General features: G+C 41.4%; 1 protein-coding gene across 4 annotated transcripts in view; it reads right to left on the minus strand.

The window, feature by feature from the left end:
* Positions 1-22,328, minus strand: part of ABL2 (ABL proto-oncogene 2, non-receptor tyrosine kinase) — a 71,658-nt gene that overhangs the window by 26,990 nt on the left and 22,340 nt on the right. For 2 of the 4 annotated variants that reach the window (XM_090047463.1, XM_090047461.1), the window contains exon 2: positions 623-793. In XM_090047463.1, coding sequence (XP_089903589.1) covers positions 623-793 — 171 coding nt within the window. Of the gene's footprint in view, positions 1-622; positions 794-4,680; positions 4,915-22,328 lie in introns of those variants that run through there. The other 2 variants (XM_090047464.1, XM_090047462.1) reach the window with 2 other exon arrangements.

Raw genomic sequence — 22,328 nt, forward strand, 5'->3', positions numbered from 1 at the left:
CCTTTCAATTTGTTGATTAATGATTGATAAAACATTGAAAACGGTTCTTGCTCCATGGTGCACACTTGTACCAGACACCAAAGATGCTGGTAACCTCTGCATTTTTCTAACACAACTGTTCAAATAAATGGTGTGTGAATAACTGAAATACTACTAAACTATATACAGTCAGTTAGCACTGCAGTAAATTCATTGTTAAAAGGTGGCCCATGTCACACCAAGTCAAAAAGATAAAGCATGTGCTTGAAAGGCACACTTCTAACAAGTAGTTCACAGAAGACCACCATCATCATCATCATCTCAGTTATGGTCACTCCTCTCTTTCTCTGGTAGAACAATGACAAGTGATTCTACTTGAGGTTCCCCCCCCCCCCAAAACTTAAATTCGCACCTTACTGCAGAAGAAAATTACCTAAAATCCTACAGAGAGAAGTTTGGCAAGTACCACACCATGAAGTTCAGTTCCGTGTCTAGATCTGCAAAATAACCACATTTTTCCTCCAAACTAAGGCTTCTTAGATCAGGTAAGTGTTATTATTTCAACACAGCTCTGTGAATCAAAGCCTCAATGGGAACAAGTTTGAGCCACAGTAATATGCTGACAGGGCACAGGATGCCTTACCTTTGGTGATGCTGAGTGTGTTGTCACCACTTGCTACAAAATCGTAAAGTGCAACAAAGAGATTGGGATCACTCTCAGTGGCTCCAAGCAGATTTTCCTTGGAGCTCCACCTGATGGCTTCATTCAGTGCTTGCGGTTCGACATCACAACCATAGGGGCGATGAAGGGCCTCTGGAGAAAGAGTAAAAGCAGGGAAATTGCTTCATTTGCAACAGTTGCAAGCTCAGTACATACAACCCTCACAGCTGCTGCTGCACTGTCGAGTCTTAAGGTCATAGGAAGAACTATGGATTTTGCCAGAATGGAAGTTTTGCAATGTCCAGGCATCAGCTCAGGAGACCAGAATGTTTTGAGGACCGTCACAAAACATTAAAATGTATAACTTTGGTTAAATTGGAGTTCCATAAGCCATTCAAACTTCTCAGCACTGCTTAGGTTTGACTCCACAAGAGGGGGGGAGCTTAGGGTTAAAAAAATTAAGCAGGATAATGCCAATGAGAAACAAGCCTAATGTTATTTTATGTATTTTCTCTCTCATCTTTAGGGAAGCTGAACTCTAGAAAAAAGGCCAGAAATTCTGCAAGTCAAAATGAAAGCAAATATTAAATGTTCCCATCAAGATCAAGTATGTGCCAAAACTAAATTATATAAACAGTGGCATACAATTTTTTAAACAATAGTTTACAAGGCACAATTAAGACTATAGTGCATTTCAGAGTAAATAGAAAAGGGTAGTTAAAAAGCAATACTGAAAATTCAAGAAAGTCACAGCTTAATGTCCAGCACCAGCCTTTTTCCTATTCCACATATATTCCAGTACAATAAGGGCCCCCAAAATTAATGGACATATCTACTGAGTTTAACAACTAGACTTTAAAAGCATTTTGTTGCAGATATATTAAGATATAATTCACGCTTATAAGACAGAAGATACTGAGTAGAGTGGAGTAAGGGCAGATCTTGGTAATGGTAGGAGCCGAACCAAATGCTAGAGACAGCCCCACTTAGTAAGGCCACAAACAGACATCACATTTATCCTGGAACAAACTATAGTATCCCAGGACAAGGTACAATTGTTCAGATGTACACATCTATTGTCCCAGAAAATCTTAAAAGGTTCATATGATAAGAAGTACTAACAGATTATCCTGGGATTACATCACTGAAGCAATAACAAAAGAATGGCAATGCATTCAGCTGCTCACTGAACCTTGATTAGAAGGGATCTTAATTGTTCAAATTACAGTAAAACTGCCTTAATCCCAACACAATTTTTTGACACTGGTGTGTACATGCACAGTATGTCAAATTTTTAAAGAGCACCAATGGGTTTTGGTGCCAACAGACAAAAGCTCCAGTTCTTAGAAGCATCTGTCTTTACTGAGCAAAAATAAACAGTAATTAAAGAATACATTCTTTACACTGTGATAGTGCTTTCAAGAGGCAAAGTGTTTAACTACCTTAAAACACGGTCACACAGCAAGACCACACTACCAGTTTGACTCAAACCTTCAACTATAAAGAAGGAGAACGATCATGGGAGATTTCATCAAGAAGCATAAATACATGTGGGCTGAAAGCTCAGACTGCAGAGACAACCAACTACTTTTACCTTCAAATTAGATTAATCAAAGTGTAAAAGTCTTCCTTGTTTCAATTATGCATTTGCTTTGAAGTCAACTATATTTTTAAAAAGAATATATATTTAAAAAACAAAACAAAAACAGAACAAAACAAAAACAAAACTTACTTTTGTACTAATTGTAAGATAAAAATGAGGGTTTTTTCCATTCCATGCCAAATCATCCACATAATGTGTAACAACTTTCTGGCCCACTTCCATCACACTTAAACTGAATGTGTAGCTGGCTGAGGCTGGCCCACGTTTCAGGATCCAGCACAGGGTAACCCCAGGGCCTAGGTCACAGATGTCTTGGCAGCCCAATCCCAAGGTCCCTTATGCTTTGGGTCTTCAAAACCTCATCTGTCACTCAGTTAAGCAACACACAGGGTTTTAACTCCATCCCAGCTAACTGGGACCTTACTAAGTGGGGCTGTCTCTAGCATGTGGTTTGGGTCCTACCATTACCAAGATCTGCCCTCACTCCACCTGCATTTTAATTTGCTGGTGCAAAGGGATCCTGATATTATAATCCCACGGTCCCCCTGCACTGACAAGTAAAACAAGATAGGGACCTAATCTGCATCCCAGTATCATGCACCCTGCTGTGCAAGTGTGGCATGGCAGGAAGCACAATTGTTGGAATCACATCTTAGATGCCATGGCACCTTAAAGTGAAAATGTGTCAGAGGCCTATGCATATCTTCAATAAGGCTTCACTTTAACTACTGGTGATGCTGGGTTCAGCAGCATTTTGCTCATAGCCTGCATATACAAGTCAGCAGTTGGCACTTTAACCAGGAGAAAAAGTACAGACCAATAGCAGCAGTATACCTGCTTCCTGCTGCTGCTCAAGATTATGGAACCAGTAGCAGTAACACTACATTAAGCCATAGGTGGTGAGACATTGAGTTGCCAAGACAGATTCAAAGTAGATGTGAGACCAACATGATTTCCATTTGAATGACTAGGAGGCCCATTCATCTTTAAAGCAGTATTACATACCAAAAAGCAAAACGGGAAGTCAACAATCAGATGTTTGAAGAGTACATGAACAATCACTACAGTACTTTTGAAGCTTTTACCAATAATCTAAAGGCTTCAGTGGCTTAAATGTCATTGACTTTTAAGTACCCAAGTCACGCTTTATAGGGAGACTTCAGAGACTGAGACTTTTGCCTATTATCTACTAACTATACTTTACTGGGCAGTAAAAGAATCTCTTATAGTAAGTTACCAATATGTAGTAAGATAAGTCAGGGCTGTCTGACTTCAGAGCATCCAAGGGCTGCTCACTACTAATCATAGGTCCTAGGCTGCGCACAGCACACGCTGCAGGAGCTGTACACCATATGGGCTTCAGGGATCTCTGCCACACAAGCCCTCAGCCCTCCCATGCTGCATAGGCAGCAGCAGTCCCCACCCCAGCTGCCACAGGAAGAGCACAATCACCTATCCTCACTGCTCCCACCTAAGCTGCCCAACTCAAGCCTTCTGGCTGGTGTTGCCATGGACAGCAAGCTCAGTGGGCCCCCTCCTGTCTTACTGCCGTGCCCCAGAAAACCTGGTTGCAGCAGCAGGAGCAATGGAGGGAGTAGCAGCCAGGCCCACAAGCTGCAGATTAACCCTTCATAAGCTGTGGGCCATGAATTAGACAGCTCTGATAAGCTGTTTAAAGAAAAAAAAGTGGCTCATGGGGCTATTTTAGCCCTTTCAGAGCAGAGAATGAAGGAGGAAAAAATGAAAAGCAACTACTGGATTTTCTGTCTAGTCAAGTATATTGACTATTAACTTCATCAAGTTAGTGCTCACAGTACTGTTCCCTCCAAAGACAAACTGTAACATAAGCTACTTGTTTAAAAGCTAAGGGCTTTTCTAGTTAACCAAGTCTAAACTAAAACTCCTTTTTAGATGTAGTACTGTACATGTGCATGCAATGGGATAAACTTTTAAATTTAGAAAAACATTTCCCGCTTTACACATCAAAAACCATGATGCAATTTAGGATCAAATCAAGTAGCTGCACCTCATCCATCCTTTTCCCTTTCCTGTTCTTTGTTCTCATGATTGAATTCAATCCTTTCCTGACACAGCCGCTTTCCCAGGCAGTCTGTCTCCAAGGAATGTTTTTCCTCTGCCTTACAGTTACTCTTTCTAGTGCAAGATTTGGCAGGAAGAAAATTTATAAAGAATATACTAAACTTGACATTTCAGAATTGGATCAAACATTAAAGTTTTCTTCTTTGAAATGCAAGCAGTTTAAACTACTCATATATCTGAAACATTCAAATGATCCGCCAAGCTAGACAAAAGCAGAAGTCCTCAGACCTCCTGATGACAGTCTTAAGAGGACAAAGACTGGTTTCAAGCCCTTCACATTCAGTGTACACAGGGCAAGGTGTTGGACAATACAACACAGCATTCCTGTACACCATACCTGTGAAGTCTGATACGCCAGATTCAGAGGCTTCATTGCCAAGACAGCAGAGCAGCCTGCTCTCTTCTTTACCGTAACTGCTGGACTGTAGGAGAACGGTCCCCAGGATCATGTTGTGCTCGACAGCAACAAAAGAAACTGCTAATCACAAGAAATCCTAGACTATCACTTGCAACAAGCCATACCACGTGCATACGGCTATTAGTCACAAGACTGGGAGCCAGTGGGAACAAGAGCACTTCAGGAGTGGGTGGGGAAGTGACCGAGAAAAAATACTTTTCGTGTTTAACTTAATTATTGCCTGAAAGTGTAGTAAGGGTGGAGCTTCCTACGCAACTATGGACAAACAAAGGAAGTGGAGAACGAGCTGCATGTTGACACATTTCTGGGATCAGCAATAAATCACTCAGTTTTATTCCATTAGGATTAGGAAACTAAGCCTGGATAAAAGCAAAAGACTTTCCTTGGAAAATACATTTCTTACAAATTTTCCAACACATCATCAGTAAAAGGACACACAATATGATACATCTTCCACCCCACGTACAACTACTCCTGCACTAGTGAATTCACAGTGAAAGAATTTATAAATTTAATATTAAAAGGTTTACCATGTACATTAACCAAGAGAGCAAATACAAATGCTAGAAAACCACACAGACTTTTTTCACTAAATTGTTTTTAGAAACAAATATATAGAGAGCATATCAAGCCTATATTTGAGCGATGAATTTGCTGATTTATGAAGATCTAAGCGAGGTCACTAATATTTCAAAAGGAACACTGTTAAAATGATTATTTAAAAAAACCCTGCTTGACAGAGCTGCTTAAAAAGAAGTTGTAAATGTCTGGGGAGGTTTTTTTGTTTTGTTTTGGTTTTTTTTTTTTTTTTTTTGGTTTTTTTTTTATAAGAGTTTGTCTGATCCCGTTAATATTTATATGGATTTTTAGGGGAGGAAAAAAGCAGCCGGGGAATGGAGTTAAAAGCAACTATACTGTTTCCTCAGGTTTCTAAGGAAAATTTTTTAAAGTTTTGAAACCCGAGTGCCTCCTCCCAGGGAAAATGAAACCAGCTGTGCCCTGCTGCATCTTAGCCACATGCTACTGGAGGTCTACACACTTTCTTTTATTCATTTACTTGTATACTGCATCCCCTTCCCAACCCCTTTATAAATTTGTGTCCCTCAGCATGGGACGCCATGCTGTACATCTTCATAGCACAGCACTTCCTGTCTATTCTTGTACTTTTGTAAGTAGTACTGAAATCTAAACTGTATCAATTGGTACAAACTGACATGAACTAGACAGTTCACAGTTCAGAATGTAAAGAACCAAGTCTGCAAAAAGCTTGAAACAATGTCAGTAATGCCTACATTACATTTGAAATGTTTTCTTCACAGCTATTTTAAAATAAAGATCAGCATCTTTCTGTTATAAAGTTGAAAGCCCATCCTCCAGATCCCTTTAGATGCCTGTTCTCCAGACTATATGAAATGATACTAAAATACAAAAATAAAAACTAATCTCTGCCAAAACACACACTTTTTTCCATCTCTCATGTGCGTGCCACTTCATCTGCACTTGACCAGTCCAGAGGTTTCAACTCCAGCTCATCATAGTGGTATTTGAATGCACACATCAAAATAGGGCTCTTGCACCTACTTCCTATAAAAGGTAAACAGATTATAAACTCTGATATTAATTCTCACACACTCAAAACCCATGTGGCACAAATACAGCATTCTATTATCTTTTTATCACATTGTTCCCTTGTAACGATAGGGATGTTAGAAAACAAGGCCATAATGTCAATCTCTCTACTCTCTCTCTGCTATTAAATAAAAATTAACAAATGAAGTGGATCAGCTCTGGCAGGACACATCCTGCCACAGCTGATCCACTTCACTGGGTGAAACACATCACTCATTGTTTCATGTCAGGCAGGGGCCCAAACTTGAGGGACAACAGCCAGTGCATTCCCTCCTTACAGCAATATGCGTCAGGTTTCCCAGGAAACATCTTTACAAGCAGGGAAAACCAGGCCAGCACTCATCAGGGTTGAGGAGCCTGATTGTGAGCAGGAATTCCCAGGGCGCACAGGATTGGGCACAAGCTCCAGGAATGATTACCTGGAGGAGATGGAGAGTGCAGGCAGTTCTGGGCTGCCCAAGCTCTTGCGCCATAAAGCAAAGCAACATCTGCCACAAAGTGGAAGAAACCATTACCACCTTCATCTCAGCCACGAATTTTGGGCATCTGTGGCAAAAGGGGCATAGACGTCTGTTTATACTTGGCCTGTCTCACCAAAACATTTTTAAGGTAGCACAAAGGAGATGTTTCTGCCATCTGACACAAATCCCTTTCTCTATTTTATTTGCACTTACACTTTGGATAAGGATGCATTAGTGTTTATTTACAAAATTAATTCAAACTTATAGTGTGATCCAACTTCACAACACAACTTTTTTCAGAGAATCAAAAAACATGATTTTCTAAGCACATTCTAAAAGCACCTTTGACTTTATTTGAATTGTCATCACATTGAATAAATATACAGAGGAGAGAACAGTCATGTCCATTTTTCAATTATGCTGTTTACAAAGGATAAATTAACTCTTCCTCCAAATATTTAATGCAGAAGTTTAATTCCATATCATAGTATTTATAATTTAAGGTAAAAATTAAGGGTAAATATACATACACATACACTTCATATTGATTACAAATGGTCCGGAACTTTTCTCCAATGCATAAAATGTACGTGACTTTTTAAAACTGAACTCCCTGAAAGTTATAAAAGACTAGGTATCAATTAAAACTTGAGCACAGAAACTATGACTTATAGACATTAAAGAAAACCAACGCAAAATGCACTTTACTAAAAACAGTAGCACAATAGTTCAACCCGGCTCCACTGCATCTGTATAGATCAGGCGCTCTTGGCGCTTTTATTTAAAGCTAATTCAATTAACTATTAGATACAAGTGCCAAAAGCCCCACTAAAGAACCTGACCTATATAGACGTTGAGTGAACTGGCTCCAACTAACGTAATGCCTCTACTGAGCATGTGCTGGACTTGGCACAAGGGCATGCAGAGTTTGAAATAAAGTATCGGGGGGTATTTTTGGGGGGGGGGGAGGTGAATTTAATGCCTTAAGTAGCCTATACGTCTAGATAATGTTATGAAGATAGATTGTGCATACACATCTGAGTATTGTAGCAGCATCCTCATTCTTACATATGAGAAGCTACTTCAATAGAACCCTTCAAAGCATGCTGAGCTTTACATAGTAAACTGTAAGAGGAAGTTCCCCAAAGTTAATTAAAAACACAAAAGGTAGTAAAATGGTAATACATCAGTAGAACAAGAGTTTCATAATTAAGCAAAAAGGTTGTGTGATGGTTTTGTTTACCACCAAAATGTTTTAACTCCACCTACCACTAACTACTTCAAGATATAAACTTACACTGGTTAAGGAAAAGGAGACACTAAGAAGATAGGCTTCATCATCTGCTACACCAGTGATTCTCAACCAGAGTGCCACAGCACCATGGGATGCCTTGAGATCCTTCAAAGGGACCAAACAATGTCAGCACTGTCAGGATTACAAGTATGATTAAGAAGATAAGATGGGGGGGTATATGGTTGATCAACTAGCCAGTTCTGCCCAGTCTCCCTCACTTCTGATATAAAAAAACCTTTGAATTCTGGCAAAACACACCATAGTGTTAGTTTCATCCTATTATTCCTAAATTTTACACTTTTGCTGTAGCCTGAATTCCTCCATCTCTTTGCTATTAATATTTGTATACTAATGTATGTTTCACCTTACCCTCCACCCTCCAAGATGCCACTGAAACCTACTGCAAAGAATCATCTTCCCTTCAATATTAATCCCTACAACATGCTTGTTTGTTGCTCTAAAATTTCAGAAAAATTGTTAACCATTTTTTTGGTGCCAAGGTGCCCAGAACAAAGACATTCCCAATGCACACATACCAAACTTGTACAAAAGCACAATGATTTTCAAGTTGCATGCCACTGGGTTTAAGCTGTTTGACTGCAGTCAGGAAGGAAATCCATCCCACGGCTCACTAACGACCACTGTAAGATTATGAAGGCACTGCACTCTCCTCTAAAGCATTTAGCACTGTCATTTTCTAAGACGACATCAAATCAGAAGAATTGTCACTCTCTTCATGGACTACTGCTCTTATGTTATAATCTGAACAGAATGCGTATGTGTGCACACACCAGTGTACATATTTCCAGAAAGATCAAGTGTAGAATGACAGCTACATGCAATTTTTGGGACAGTATTTTTACTGGTGGTTTGAAAAAGAATATTCCCTGCCCTCCATCCCCTCTCCCCCAGGACTTCTAGGGGTAAACTATCTAAAAGGATCAATGATGAACAGATTAAGCTAGTTACCTAGCAAAAAAAAATTATTCTGCATATGTCAAATAACTATTCACACTTTTGTAGAATGTCATATACTACCTCATGTCCAAAATGCTCTTGAAAGCAATTTAAGTAACTCTTGTAATGTTTGATTTTTAAAAAATTAAAAGTTTTAAACAACAGAACTGCATGAGACTCAGTTTTATTTTCTTTCCTTAAGGTTTTTATTCCTTATGCCTAAAGAGAAACCATGTGAAAACATGAGCCAAATGTACCCTAAAATCTGCAAATCCAGAAGCAAACAAATTATTTATATATAAAAACAGATTCCACTGAAGATGGAAACTAGCACAAGACTGACTTTTCAATTCCAATCAAGTCGCACTGAAAATCAGCAACTACCAAACTTGCAGAAGCTAAACTTTGTATTATAAATTTATAACATATCCTTCCCCATCCGAGTTGTCAGTCATGAGTACATAGCAGCAGCCATTTCTTATTTTTTTTTAGAAACCATAGGCATTCTCTTCACTTGATGTAACCCCTTTCCTCCCCCCAAAAAATGAGAACATGCAGTGCTATTAATGGTTTTTTTCCTGGTTCTAAAGTTCACAAAAAGCTAATGACCAACCATAGGATCCAATACTCAACATAATCTTCTTTTAATGAAGGGAATTATAGTTATGTTAGTTCCGTCTCAGCTTCAGTGACTGGTTCACTTCTGAGTTGGAAAGAGAGAGAGTGCATAAATGTGTACACAGAAGTACAGCTATGTACTCTCGCTCAGTACTGGTTGCCGTTCCATTTCCTGTTGGCTGAACTAAGTCACTTCTAATTGGCTCAGCTGAGACAGACAAGGGACTCTATTCACAAGCCCAATCCCAACAGCTGCTAAATGCCCAAGGTAACAAAAATCCTAGACTGCAAGAAGGGAATTCATAGCTTGGACAGCTTTTTAGTTTAAGGCTTATGTCACCACATTTGTTTTCTCAAATACCCGGTTGGCAGCAGTATTTCACTGTCCACTGCCATTGTGCCCAGTATTGAAGGACACTACAATGTACTCATTGAAATCATGAGTTCGGAAAAAAGGGAATCTTCTCTAGCTGGAAGCAGAGCTAAAACAGTCTTATGGCAAAATACAATCTTTGCTACAAAACTCAAGTAGAACCCTGCCTCCCCCAGACCACTTCATGTATGTATATTAGAAGTAACTGAAATGACAAACAATGTTTTTGGGGATTTGAGGGTGTTTTTGGTGTTTTAGGGGAAGGGTATTTTTCCCCAAAGGAGGCTAAACAGAATCCAGCAGCAGCCAATTTGTGTCTGTCGCTTGTTTGTTTGTTTGTTTTGGGGGGGGGGGGTTGTTTTTTTAGAGTGGTAGCAATTGAACCATTTAAAATGCCTTTGAAACACTTCAAAGGGCCAGCTGTACAAATGTAGGTGCCCTTTGAAACATTCCAAAAGTGGCTGAAACGTTCCAAAATAATACTACTTAAACAGAAGTACTATTTTGGAGCGTCTCACTTCTTGTTACATCTGCATGGGGACAGGGGACCTGGAGGTCCTCCAGAACTCCACAGTGCTCAGGCAGGGAGGATGGGAGGGAAGGCAAGCAAGAAAGGTGGAGAGTCAGGCATTGCTAGGACCTTAGTACTCCTTGTCAAGGCCTCTCACCTGCCCCAACCTCCCTACTCAGATCAGACCCTTGTGCTTACCACCCCACCAACCAATACCAGGACTAGGCTATCCAGTCTCCCTCTTGCTATCTGCCAACCTCTCTTCTCTGGTAAAAAGAGGCAGGATACAGATTCAAGGGTTGGGAGACTGGAGAGTTGGACTTCTGGCAGCAGAAAGCACCTACCACCACAGACCCCTGCACTCCTGCAACCTCCCACCAGACCCTTGCTGACCTTTCCTGTCTTGGTACTCTTTGCTCCAGCGAAAGAGATCCTCAGCTACTTGTAATGCTTCCCGACTGCAGAGTGTTTCAGATGTGGGGTGGGGGGAAAAGAAACGTGACAGTGGCTATACATATCCCCCCTCTTTCAAAATGCTTCCAATCCTGTTACACTTGGAAACATTTCAGAAGTTTTGTCCTCATCCTTATTTCCTTTATGAAAGGATTAACACTGCTGGTCTACCACGTTGTAAATGAAGGAGGATAAGAACACTGCAAACAAGTTTGGGCTTGTTCTTTGTGACTGAAAGAGATCATATCCAAGACATACTTTCAAGCAATAAAGATTAGACTTGCAGAGATGGAAGTATCAAAATCAACAGCTGGAAAATGGATACAATTAAAAACCAATGCAGATGGTATGGTATACATCAATGCGAGGGAAACTTTTTTGGCAGGTCTACCACAAAGTAAGCCCTGAACCCTCCGCAGGTACTTCGCCAACCCCCTTTCCCTGCCCACTCTGCTGCTCTGCTCCCTGCACAATTCACCATGCTTTCTGCAAACAGGAAACAATTAGGGGTGCACCGATAGAGATTTTGGGGGCTGATACCAATAGCCAATTTTTAAGGAGGCCATTATCAATCCAACTGGCAATGCAGCTGGTAAGTCCGTTGTGGTAGAAGGGGAGGGGCAAATAAAGGCCCCCCCCCGCAGTAAGGGAGGGAGTGGAGCAGGGGCTGAGCTAGACACTGCCCAGATGGGGCAGGCACAGGATGGAGCCATGGATTGTCCAATGAGGAGGAGGTGGCGTCTGCCACTGCACGCACCTGGGGAGGGTGGGGCATGTGCTCCCCCATATCTGGGTGGGGCAGGGCAGGGCAGGGCAGGGCAGGGCAGGCAGGCAGGCAGGCTGCAGCTGCTGGGTGAAGCCAGGGTTGTGCTGGCAGTGCTGGGGGGGGGGGGCTACGGAGGAGGCTGCAGCCACCCCAAATTTAGTCCCCCCCCAACCTCCCCTCCCAGTGCCACCACCACCTGCCCCAAGCCCAGCCCCTGCCCCAGACAGCAGCTGCAGCCCACCCACTCTGCACAGATGTGGGGAGCACACGACACCCCCCTCCTCTGTATCCTCCAGGCAAGCCGTGGCTGTCCCACGCTCACTCTGCCCCAGCTGGACAGCGCCTACCTCAGACTCTCTCCACTCCTTTCCTCTCTGCAGGGAGGCATTGATCTGCCTCCCCCCCCATGCCCCTTCCCTCCCCCTTCCACCACAACAGACTTATCAGCTGCACACAGCTCTCCAAGCTGCCAGGCTGTGCTCCTCACTGCCTGCATGCACACACTGCCTGCTACCCTGCAGGGAGCTCATTGCAAAATCTGCAGGTTTCTCTGGTAAAATGAGAAATCTGCATTTGCCTCGAAACATTTTTTTTGACTTTTTTTGCAAAAAACGGCCAACTTAGTTATAAAGGAGCTTCATTCCCAGGGGATTAGTTAACTGAGGTATTACTGTATATCCGATTTTGAGGCAGTTAGAGGCATAAGGCTGGGAAATAGGCAACGTGTCTTAGGGAGGTATGAAAAGCTTAGCACATTCAGCTTCTGTAGTTAATGTAGTAGGATTGGAGTGTTGTAGCACTGATGGATTTTTTGGGTGATATCTTTTACTGGAGTAATTCCATGGATGGAAGAGACATTAGCTTGTCTATCAGCTCTGCCAATTATACAGTTGGCCCAATAAAAGATATCACTAAAAAACCCTACAAAATGCTGCTTCTTTGTAGTTAATGAGCATTTATTACATGGACTTTGGATGAGGGCACAGCCTCTTCCCTCAGTCCTGAGGCAACTCACTTAGATGTAGCACACACTGTAGATATAACAGTAAATGGTACCTTATACTTGTGTTATACTAGGGCGTTTTACTGGTGTAACTATTATCATTATAATCCCATATCCCTCTCTCAACTGTACTAGTAAGACTTGTGTAGAGAAGGTCACAATGTTTGAAACGCTCACTGCAAACTATAACCAGAAAATCAAGACAAGGCAACCAAAAGAGGCATGTAGAGGTCCTATGTGCAGATTCTGGACCCAATTTACAGCCTTCATCTTTCACAGCTACCTCTAGCCTGTGAACCTTGGAGCCTATAACCCAGAAGAGAGAAGCATCATTCTCTCTTCCTCTTGCACCCAGAAGCCTCCTGAAAAATAAAATGAGACGGGGACTATATCTTCATTACTACTTCACCCCTATTAGCTCCTCTTACTTTTTTTAAATATTTTTTTTTAGGACTTATCCTCAAAGGGTGGTTTTATCCCAGTCATCTGCTACTACTCGGACCTTCTTCAAACCATGGCCTAATAAAACTGACTTGACTCTCGAAGATTTCATTGCTGCCAACAGAAGAAGTGAGCACTGAGAAAAATCTGAATGAGACAGACCTGATATAGCTGAGGAAAGCTTTTAGCACCAAAAAGTGATCTCATTTCCTCATTTGTCTGCAACACAATTACACTTGACCAAGCTTTCCTGTTCAGGGAAATGGATTAGTTCCATGTTGACATAACCATGGATTAAAACTGACTTCTCATTATTTCAAGACCCTTTCTCCCACTTCATAGTGAACACTGCCCTTTAAACATCATCCCTGACTTTGCCAGCATTTATACCGGTGTAACGGGGATGCCAAAAAAATGGGTCAACAGTGTCAGCTGCCTGTAACTGAAGGCCATACTGTTTTTGAGATGCTGTCTCTAGAAGACTTAATTTTCTTTATAAACCTGAATAAGGAAGGAAGGGGAGGGCTGAAATTCCCATAGTAGGTCGAACATTACTGCGAAGCAAAACAACTCATTTCCTCCTTTTTTCTATGTAAAGGAAACAATTTCCATATAAGATTAGTCTTTAAATTTAGCCTATGTAGAAGTTATCGTGGTACAGATTTGCTTCTCTGTTAAAAGACAATGAGCACAGTGCATGCAAGCAGGTTAAGTTGCTTATCAAGTCACACAACACTGCTCAGAGAAGAGTAAGAGCCCATATGGGAAAAAAAATACTTGCATCCTTTCTTCACTAGTGTTTTTACTATTTCTATCACAGCTACTAGACAAAAAATTGCCTGAAGTCCCCACATACATATGCACTGAGATCCTTATTAAGTTAGGAAATATGCTTTTTGCTGATAGCAAGGGAATCCAAACTGCTATTGAAAACTTTTCTTAATCCATACAAGAACGAAGTCTATTCAATGAGATCTTGCCAGAAAACAATAAGAAAAGTAAATCATATCCTTCCTTAAAAAAAGATTCTTTTGACCACATGAAATAAGTATGTATGAAGATGCATCCATGTTAGCATATTGCTCTGGAGATTTACCAAGATAATTTTTTATTACACAAGATTTAATGTGAAGCTACTGTAAAAATTTAATGAAGATGAAGCTTGCTGTGATGTAGTTTTGTAAATTATGAACTGAAATGCAGTACTTTGGACTTATGAAACTTTGTCCCAAGGATGAAACCCTTGTACTTGGAGAAGGGAAAACAACTAAGGTATATCTTTGCTCATAATTTTGGACAGCAATGTAGCATTTACTTTTGCTCTAAAGATACCTAGTTAATTTTTTTTTTAAGACCGTCTGACCCATGTGTCTTTCTGCCAGCCTTTTCCTGCTTCCTGCCCATTCCATAGAACAAGATTCCCAGTTGTTGCATGCTTACCCAGGTTTGACAAGACAGCTGACTGCTTGAATTACATGGACTGCACTGTTTCCTTTTAAGAAAGAGCTACATTTTTTTTCTTAACTAATTCCTGTGGGACCAGAATTCAGTACATGCCTTAAAGTCAATGTACCAGGTGTTGCCTCTGGGGAACCTGGGAATTCCAAAGTGACAAGCAATGCTGTGAACAAGCTTTTTCCCTGCCCCAAAATAATTCTCCTCCTTCATCAGTTTTTTTTTTTTTTTAACTGAATTAATTGTACAATTACAGTTTTAATAAGAGTGTTAGAAGAAAGCTTTAGCTTCCTTCCAAACTGCATAAGCACATATGACTAATTTTAGTGTCAACGCTTTTGCCCACAGTTCACTCTAAAAATCATAAAATAATTTAACGTACCTTAAAATGTTAAGACAAAGAAAAAAATCTGTTCAATATTGTGGTAATTACTTCTAAGTAGGTGTTCCTAATCTTCAAATACAGCTTTGTTGCTTTTTAATATTTATGGATATTTTTCACTTTTATTTCCATTAATTGATGTTTACCTTGTGGTAGGGTCTTTGTCTTGCAAGAAAAAACACACAAGACTCCCCCCCACAATAGCTCTGACTCTTCTTAAGGCAGGAACTCAGTAAAGCAGACCAGGTTTTTTGTACCCTGTCATTAGGTCTTGGCAAGCATTTCTTAACCCTTTTTCAACATGGGCCACCTTGGAACCAGCTTCTTATTTAGTAGTATTGGAAGAGCATACTCTCTGCAAACTTGTTGATAGATATTTGCTATGTCATTTAAGAACTGATAAAGTTAGTCTATTTTAGGCTATAATTTTAATAAAATGTTGTTCTTCTCTATCATTTTATCTTCCGAGTTTAAACTTTTCAAAATCTTTAAACTTCATAAACAGCCTTTACAACTATTATGCATTACCATACTTAATTGTATACCACAACCACCCAAATAATAAACATGTCTCGCTTAGGAAGAAAGAATGAGGGGAAAAAATGGTTTTCCAGAATCTTGACTGCCACAGCATGGACTCAATATGGCTGAGTGCTGGCCAGACGGGCAAAGCCCACTTCTCGGTGTCACTCAATCTCCAGCTGCAACTTCAAAACTACAGCTCTATTCTTAAGTGGCCATAACAGGGGTAAAACAGCGACCCTGAAGGATCCAGTCCAGGGGACATGGGTGGAGTGAAAAAAGCACAGGCCACAGCAGTCATTATAGGGAGCCAGTGCCCAGCTGCCATTACATAACTCTATTAAAGCACAGGAAAGAAAAACAAAAAACAAAACAAAGAAAAAACCTCAGCTTCCCCACTTAAGACATTCACTTTAATTTTGGGGGAAAAGGGTGTGTGGTATACGCAAATAAATATGGTATTTACTACATTTCACAACTAAGACTAGAGGTACAAAATTTGCAACCTACTCGAAGTCATGACCCAAGGCAAGGCAAGGAAGTGGGAAACTAGAAGCAGATGTACATCATCATCATTCTAACACTACCTTTAAACACTTACACACTTCTGGCAAAAAAAGCCAAGCAGGAAGTATGCAGAGTTCCCATTATTTAAAATTCTCTCTCAGCATACAGTATGCAGCTAACAAAAACCTATATGCAACTCTAATTCTGACTGCATCTTTCATTATGCAGTATAATCAACACACTGCCAATCAGAAAAAAAAAATCTGTCTTCATACCAATGAGGAATTCTGGTTGAGTTCATGAAGCTCATTGCATCTTTGAAGGCCCCAGGAGCTGTAGAGACAGTCATATGCTACCTAGGCTGGTATCACATCCCTCCCAAATGAAGGGAAAAGGACTGTAATTGCCATGACTAGCTCCCTTTCATATGAGGATGCCTTAGGACAGTGTCCTAGCTTTTTTTTTTTTTTGCCACAACCCACTGCTGGGAGCGGAGTGTGGCAGCAGCAGCAGCCCGGGGCAGGGGAGCTCCTGGCATGTAGCTCAGCTTGTCCTTTGTGTGCGGCGCTACCAGCATTGCCCCCGTGACCCCCATTTAGGTTGCAACCCAAGCCTGGGAACTACTGCCTTAGGAGAATGAAACTATCATATTCCAGACTAAACCATTTTTCTCCAACTTCTCTGAAGAATCTGGAATTTCCCCAGAAAGAGAAACAAATATTTTAGGGCCTTGTACTAGCTTTTCAGATCATCAGGCAGAGAAAAAGGAAGAGAGAAACGTGCTTTCATAGCAGAGGAGTCCTATTTGTATTGCAGGACCGACCAAGAAAAGCAAATGCTGGGTGCATGACAGTAAAAGATTCCATGATTTGGAGAAGTTTCAGGCCAGACTGAAAGATCCTGAACACCCTAGAGCAGCGGTTCTCAGCCAGGGTTCCGCAGCCCCCAGGGGAGGGAGGCTGCAAGCAGGTTTCAGGTGGTCTATGTGGTCTGCAGATCTGGCACAATCATGATCTCTCAGATCAGCTGGGACAGCACCACTGCCAGTTCATGGAAAAACATGGATTTTCTCCTTTAAAAGGAGAAAAAAATAAATAAATCACAGATTCTACTTCAAAGGAGAAAAAGATGGGAAACAGCAGATTTCCCCTTGTAGGCTGACAGTGTTCCAGCCTGTAAGGGGCTGCAGGAAGTGGGAAGCAGCCAGTATGGCAGGGAGCACCACATGCATGTGTGAATGTGCACATATGCATGTGGCAAGGCAGACAGCAGTGGATAGCAGCTTCTGCAGCTCCCTGCAGGTAAGCTGGGGGAGCTGGGGAAACATTATTTCTGCACCTATAGCAGGCATGAGGCCTAAATTAATCTAAAAAGGTTAAGAACCACTGCCCTAGAGAACTCTGAACAAACCACAGAGAATGCAGAAATACATTGAAGCAGATGAGGATAGAGGGATTTTATTGTTTTATCTAGAGCTGTATCCTGTTGAGATATCTAAAGAACAATTATGGACAGAGATCTTTATAAAGCCTGTGCTATGTATTTTAAATTATCAAGCTGAACTGTGAGCGAGAACCTCCACAAGGTGAGAGCTCTGGGAAAAGATGTACTTAAATTAATGGTGTCTCTCTTGGGGGAGAGAGCCAGTCCCAAGATGCCACATCCTAGTTCTGCCACCAGAGGTTCTGACTGCCAGAATGTAAATAAACCCGTGAGCTTCTGGCAGCTCCACTGCAGCAAATACACTGCCAGAATATGAAGGGCACTCTGGAAAGACACCAGCTACTGAGGAACATGGGGAACCAGCAGATTTAATACTTCTTCTCTCACTTGGGAGAAGTATAAAAATCAGCAGGAGCCCACAGGAGAATTCTGCTATTGATCAAGTTTAAATATATACGGATTCAAAGTTTCACTGCCATTACAACGTAGTCTAGACTTAAGTCAAAGTTTCTGTGCCAGAAAGGCCAAAGTAAAACAGCGCTGAAGCATACCAAAGCAGAGAGCTTAATAATTCATGGTTCTGTCTGGATGAAACCTAAAGGCAACAACCTAATAACAACCAACAGGCAGAGCTTTACCCAGCTGGCAAACATTCTTGTGTTTTCTCTTTTTCTCAACAAGCCACTGCCCAGTAATCCTGGCAAATATGCAAGCTCATGCCCTGGGCTTCAAGACATGGACACTGAAAAAGTGAGCAGTTATGGCAAAACAGAAGCAGCATTGATCAAAAAACATTTAACAAAACAGAAGATCATCACTGTGATCACAAAAGGCGGATTAATCAAGACCAGTCATCACTATTGACATCAAATTCAAACTTGACAACTTAGCCAAGACTCCTATCCCTTCTTCCTGCAGAAGATACAGAATACATGAAACAAATTGGTAGAAAGACAGTCAGAAACAGCTATATTTCTTGCAACTCTGTAAAAGGATTAAATCAGTTTTGCTGTACACTGCCCTTCTTTAGTGGTTCTGTCAAAATGGGTAAAAGGATGGTTTCAACATAAAAATTAAGTACTGTCCATAGCACTTCTGAAATAAGGTTAAGAAGGATGTATCACCATATTCTAAAACTGAAGAGACTACTCGGCCCATTCATACTATTCTTCTTGCTTTCATTCATTTTATTTTTAAAATGCAGCACTGAGAAACAGGAGAGAAAAGATATTTAATGGTGAATAAGCTCTACAGGTATGCATTCTTATCAGTGGGAATGAACCTAAATGACAGCTGATTCAATTAAAATGAGTGACAGCTGATAGTGCTACACTTTAAATAAAAAGGCAAAGCTTTTGATGAGACTTGAGGTATAGGTATAATTTGGAGGAAAAAAAACAAACTTGGTTTGTTCTTCATAGGAAAGGATGAGTCACTGCCATAAACCAAGATATATAAAATACTGATCATTCCTTCAAGTTAAAAGCTAAGGGAGGGAAAGAAAGAATGATCACCTGTGTATCTGGAGGTCTCAACCTAATTTTTAACTGGCATTTTTCTAGCACTGCAAAACCACTATGTCATTAGGAAGAGTATCAGGATATTGTCATGGAACAACAGGTACTGGAAGAGTTGGATGTGCATGTCAGCACTGATAAAACTCGATGGGCATGTTTCCCAAAACTGAGCCATCACATACTCTGCCCAAGGAGTCCATCTGAAGACTCATGACATGCCAGTGTTAGTTATGCCTTGAGAAGTAGCAGTCGCATGTACTCAGAAGCACTTAGAATTGAGCCTCCAAACTAAAAGGAAAGAAAAATATTAATGTTACATGTCTCCCTCAAAGTCAATTGGGTAGCACTTCAAATCTGAACAGCACCACAGACTGATTAGTTACAAAGAACAAGCACCACTCCAATTATTTGCCAGAACTAAAAAGATTTACAAATCCAGAATCCAGCAGCTGTTAGTATGCATCTCTTTGTTCTTGTCTGGAGACCTGGGGTAGGCATCATCATGCAGGAAGCAAAGAGACTGTGGCAAAAGTATGAATGCTAACAGCACAGCTGTCTTCTTAGGCATTTGCCAAGACAACAAAACATTCCTGCTCATTTTTTTCCAAGAGATTTGGTTTGAGACTTAAGTGTAAAGCAATTTTAAATGCCATCTTAACAAACAAACAAAATTATTGCACAACTGTGTACTTTACAAAGAGGAGACATCATGACAGAAGAGAAAAGGTGTCTGGTCTTTTGCCAGCCAAGTAGTCACGTAGAAGAGGTATGAGTATCTCTGATGAGGTTATGGTGTTCTTCATCCCTAGTCTCCAAGGACAGACCTCTCAAAGTTAAAGCATATTCTCATCTACCAACTCATGAGTCATAAGAAGAGATATCCCTGGTTGTGACGACAAATTATGCGGAATAAATATATTTTCATTCTCCAGTGCACTAGAACTCAAACTTAACTGAATCAAGAGTTCACAGACGGAAGGAAAATGAGTAAGCCCCATAGTTGTTTCTTCCCAGTAACAAGATGAATTGCTAAAGAACTGCCAGTGTTTTAAAAGTGCTTTAATTGCAATTTTTCATAGAGAGCTATACAAACAACATCAACGGTTATTCTTGCTGACAGGTTGATGAATTCACTGGGCCTTCAGCCCCAAAAGTGGTTTCTCTTGGAGAGGCCAAAGTATACTGGGGGCCCAGGCGGACAGTGTGGGGCATCATGCATTTCAGCCGATGCTGTACCTGTTCTGTGAAGTGAAGACTTCTCTAAATTAAGGCAATCTATCAGCTATTTTTCATCAACACTAAATATGCTTATTTTGATATATATTAAATTAACATTTTAAGGAAAAAAGACACTTTGTGTAGGCAGGATCCTTACTACTGAATCCAAATATTACATGGCCCCACTCCTAACTACCCAAACACCTCAGCCTTAACCAGGGGTAGATATTCAGAGGTCCCTTTCCAGACTGGCAGATCTGGAGAACCCTTTTCAGGTTCGACCATACCAGTGTAGCCTGTGGGAACTTTTTTTTAAGTCCCTAAAACAAGTAAGAATCTCCCCCAAATTCCCCCTCCATTCTCAAAGGCACATCCCCTCCCTTCCCCTTTCTCCACTCTCCTCACTGAGGCTACTGCTGTTGCTTTTCCTGTTGTCCCAGAAGCGAGGAAAACTTTGGCTCCAGCCACCTGGGGGCTGAGCTCAGCTAGGAACAACAATCATGGCAGCGGCAATGGATGGGGATGGAGGGAGGGGGAATGCCCCAGCCCATCTGTCACTACTGCTGCCACTAAGGCAGAGCCCAGCCCCCACAAAGCGCCAGACAGATCAGGCAGAAGCAGCTTTGAAGCCTGCCCTGCCCCTGGGACAGTGAGAAAAGCAGGAGGGAGGGACAGGAGGAAGGAGGAAAAGGAAGTGGGGGGGCATAATTCTTACCTGAGTTGGGGACTTTAAAAGAAGTTCCTGGAGGCTCCCCCAGTGTGGCCCATTCTCATTGGCGGGTTGAGGGGGAGAAGGCTGGGAACAGGGGTGCAGCCACCCCTGAAGCACTGGGGGCTGCTTCCACACTCCCCCTTGGCCAAATCCTGGATCCACTTCTGACCTTAACATGTATTATCCTCAGCTTCCCTGTGAAGTAGGGAAATATTATCTGTACTCTACAGAGGAGGAACTCAAGGACAGAAAGACTAGGCAACTTGCCCAAGACCACACAAGACATCTGTGGCAAAACACAGAATTGGATATGGGTTTCCTAAATCCCTGTGTGGTACTATCACGATTAGATCATCCTTTCTTTCCTTATTAAGAGATATAAGCATTATTTTTTGTCTGAAATATCCTTTAAAAGTTACTTAACAGCATTTCAATGCAAAGAATCAAACCAATGCCTTAAACCAAGAACCAGCAACCTACGGCACTTGTCAGCAATCATCAGCATGTGATGGGGCAGCAAGTGAAGCAGCTGAGATCACACACAGCTCACCTTTGGAGGTATATTACCCAAATTTAGTTTGCACTTTCCATGGGCAAGAGAAATTACTGCAGAGGTGCTGATAAAAGATGGTGGGGCTTTACTGCATAAAGGTCAAAAGGACAAGGACGAAGTATGTATGACCAAGTACTTGCAATAACAACATTCAATGGAAACAGTTCTCAAAGGAACCTCAGGACAGGCACTGTTTTTCTTGACCTCACAACAGCATACAATACTGTTTGGCACACCAGTCTGCTTGTACATTTAGCAAGAGTTCTACCTGCATGGGCTACTGATGCTGTTGAACTGCTCCTCTGCACCAGATGGTTTAGGGTGCATATGGGTGAGAAGACATGTACTTAAAAGACAACAGACCAACAGACTCAGGGATTTGTGTTTGCTCCAACATTGTACAACCTCTACACAGATAACTTCCAGACCCGGACTTTCTCTGAGCTAGAACACACTCTGAACAGTGACATTACAAAGCTGGCTGACTACTGCAAGACATGGAGCCTCCAGCCAAGTGTCTGTAAGATTATTTCTAGCATTTTCCACCAATGCCAATACTGCCCAGGAGCTGAACATTTACCTAAATGGCCAGAGGCTGAGGCATGAAGCACAACCTGTTTACCTAGGCATGACACTGTCTACCTGGGCAGACACTGACCTTTCATGAACATTTGAAAAGACAGCAGTGAAAGCTAAGATATGCAACAACTTCCTTAATATGCTGGCTGGGTTACTGTGAGGTGCAAGAGCCT

Source organism: Crocodylus siamensis, chromosome 5 (genome assembly GCF_052110815.1).
Source record: "Crocodylus siamensis isolate JL-2025a chromosome 5, ASM5211081v1, whole genome shotgun sequence".
NCBI lineage: Eukaryota > Metazoa > Chordata > Crocodylia > Crocodylidae > Crocodylus > Crocodylus siamensis.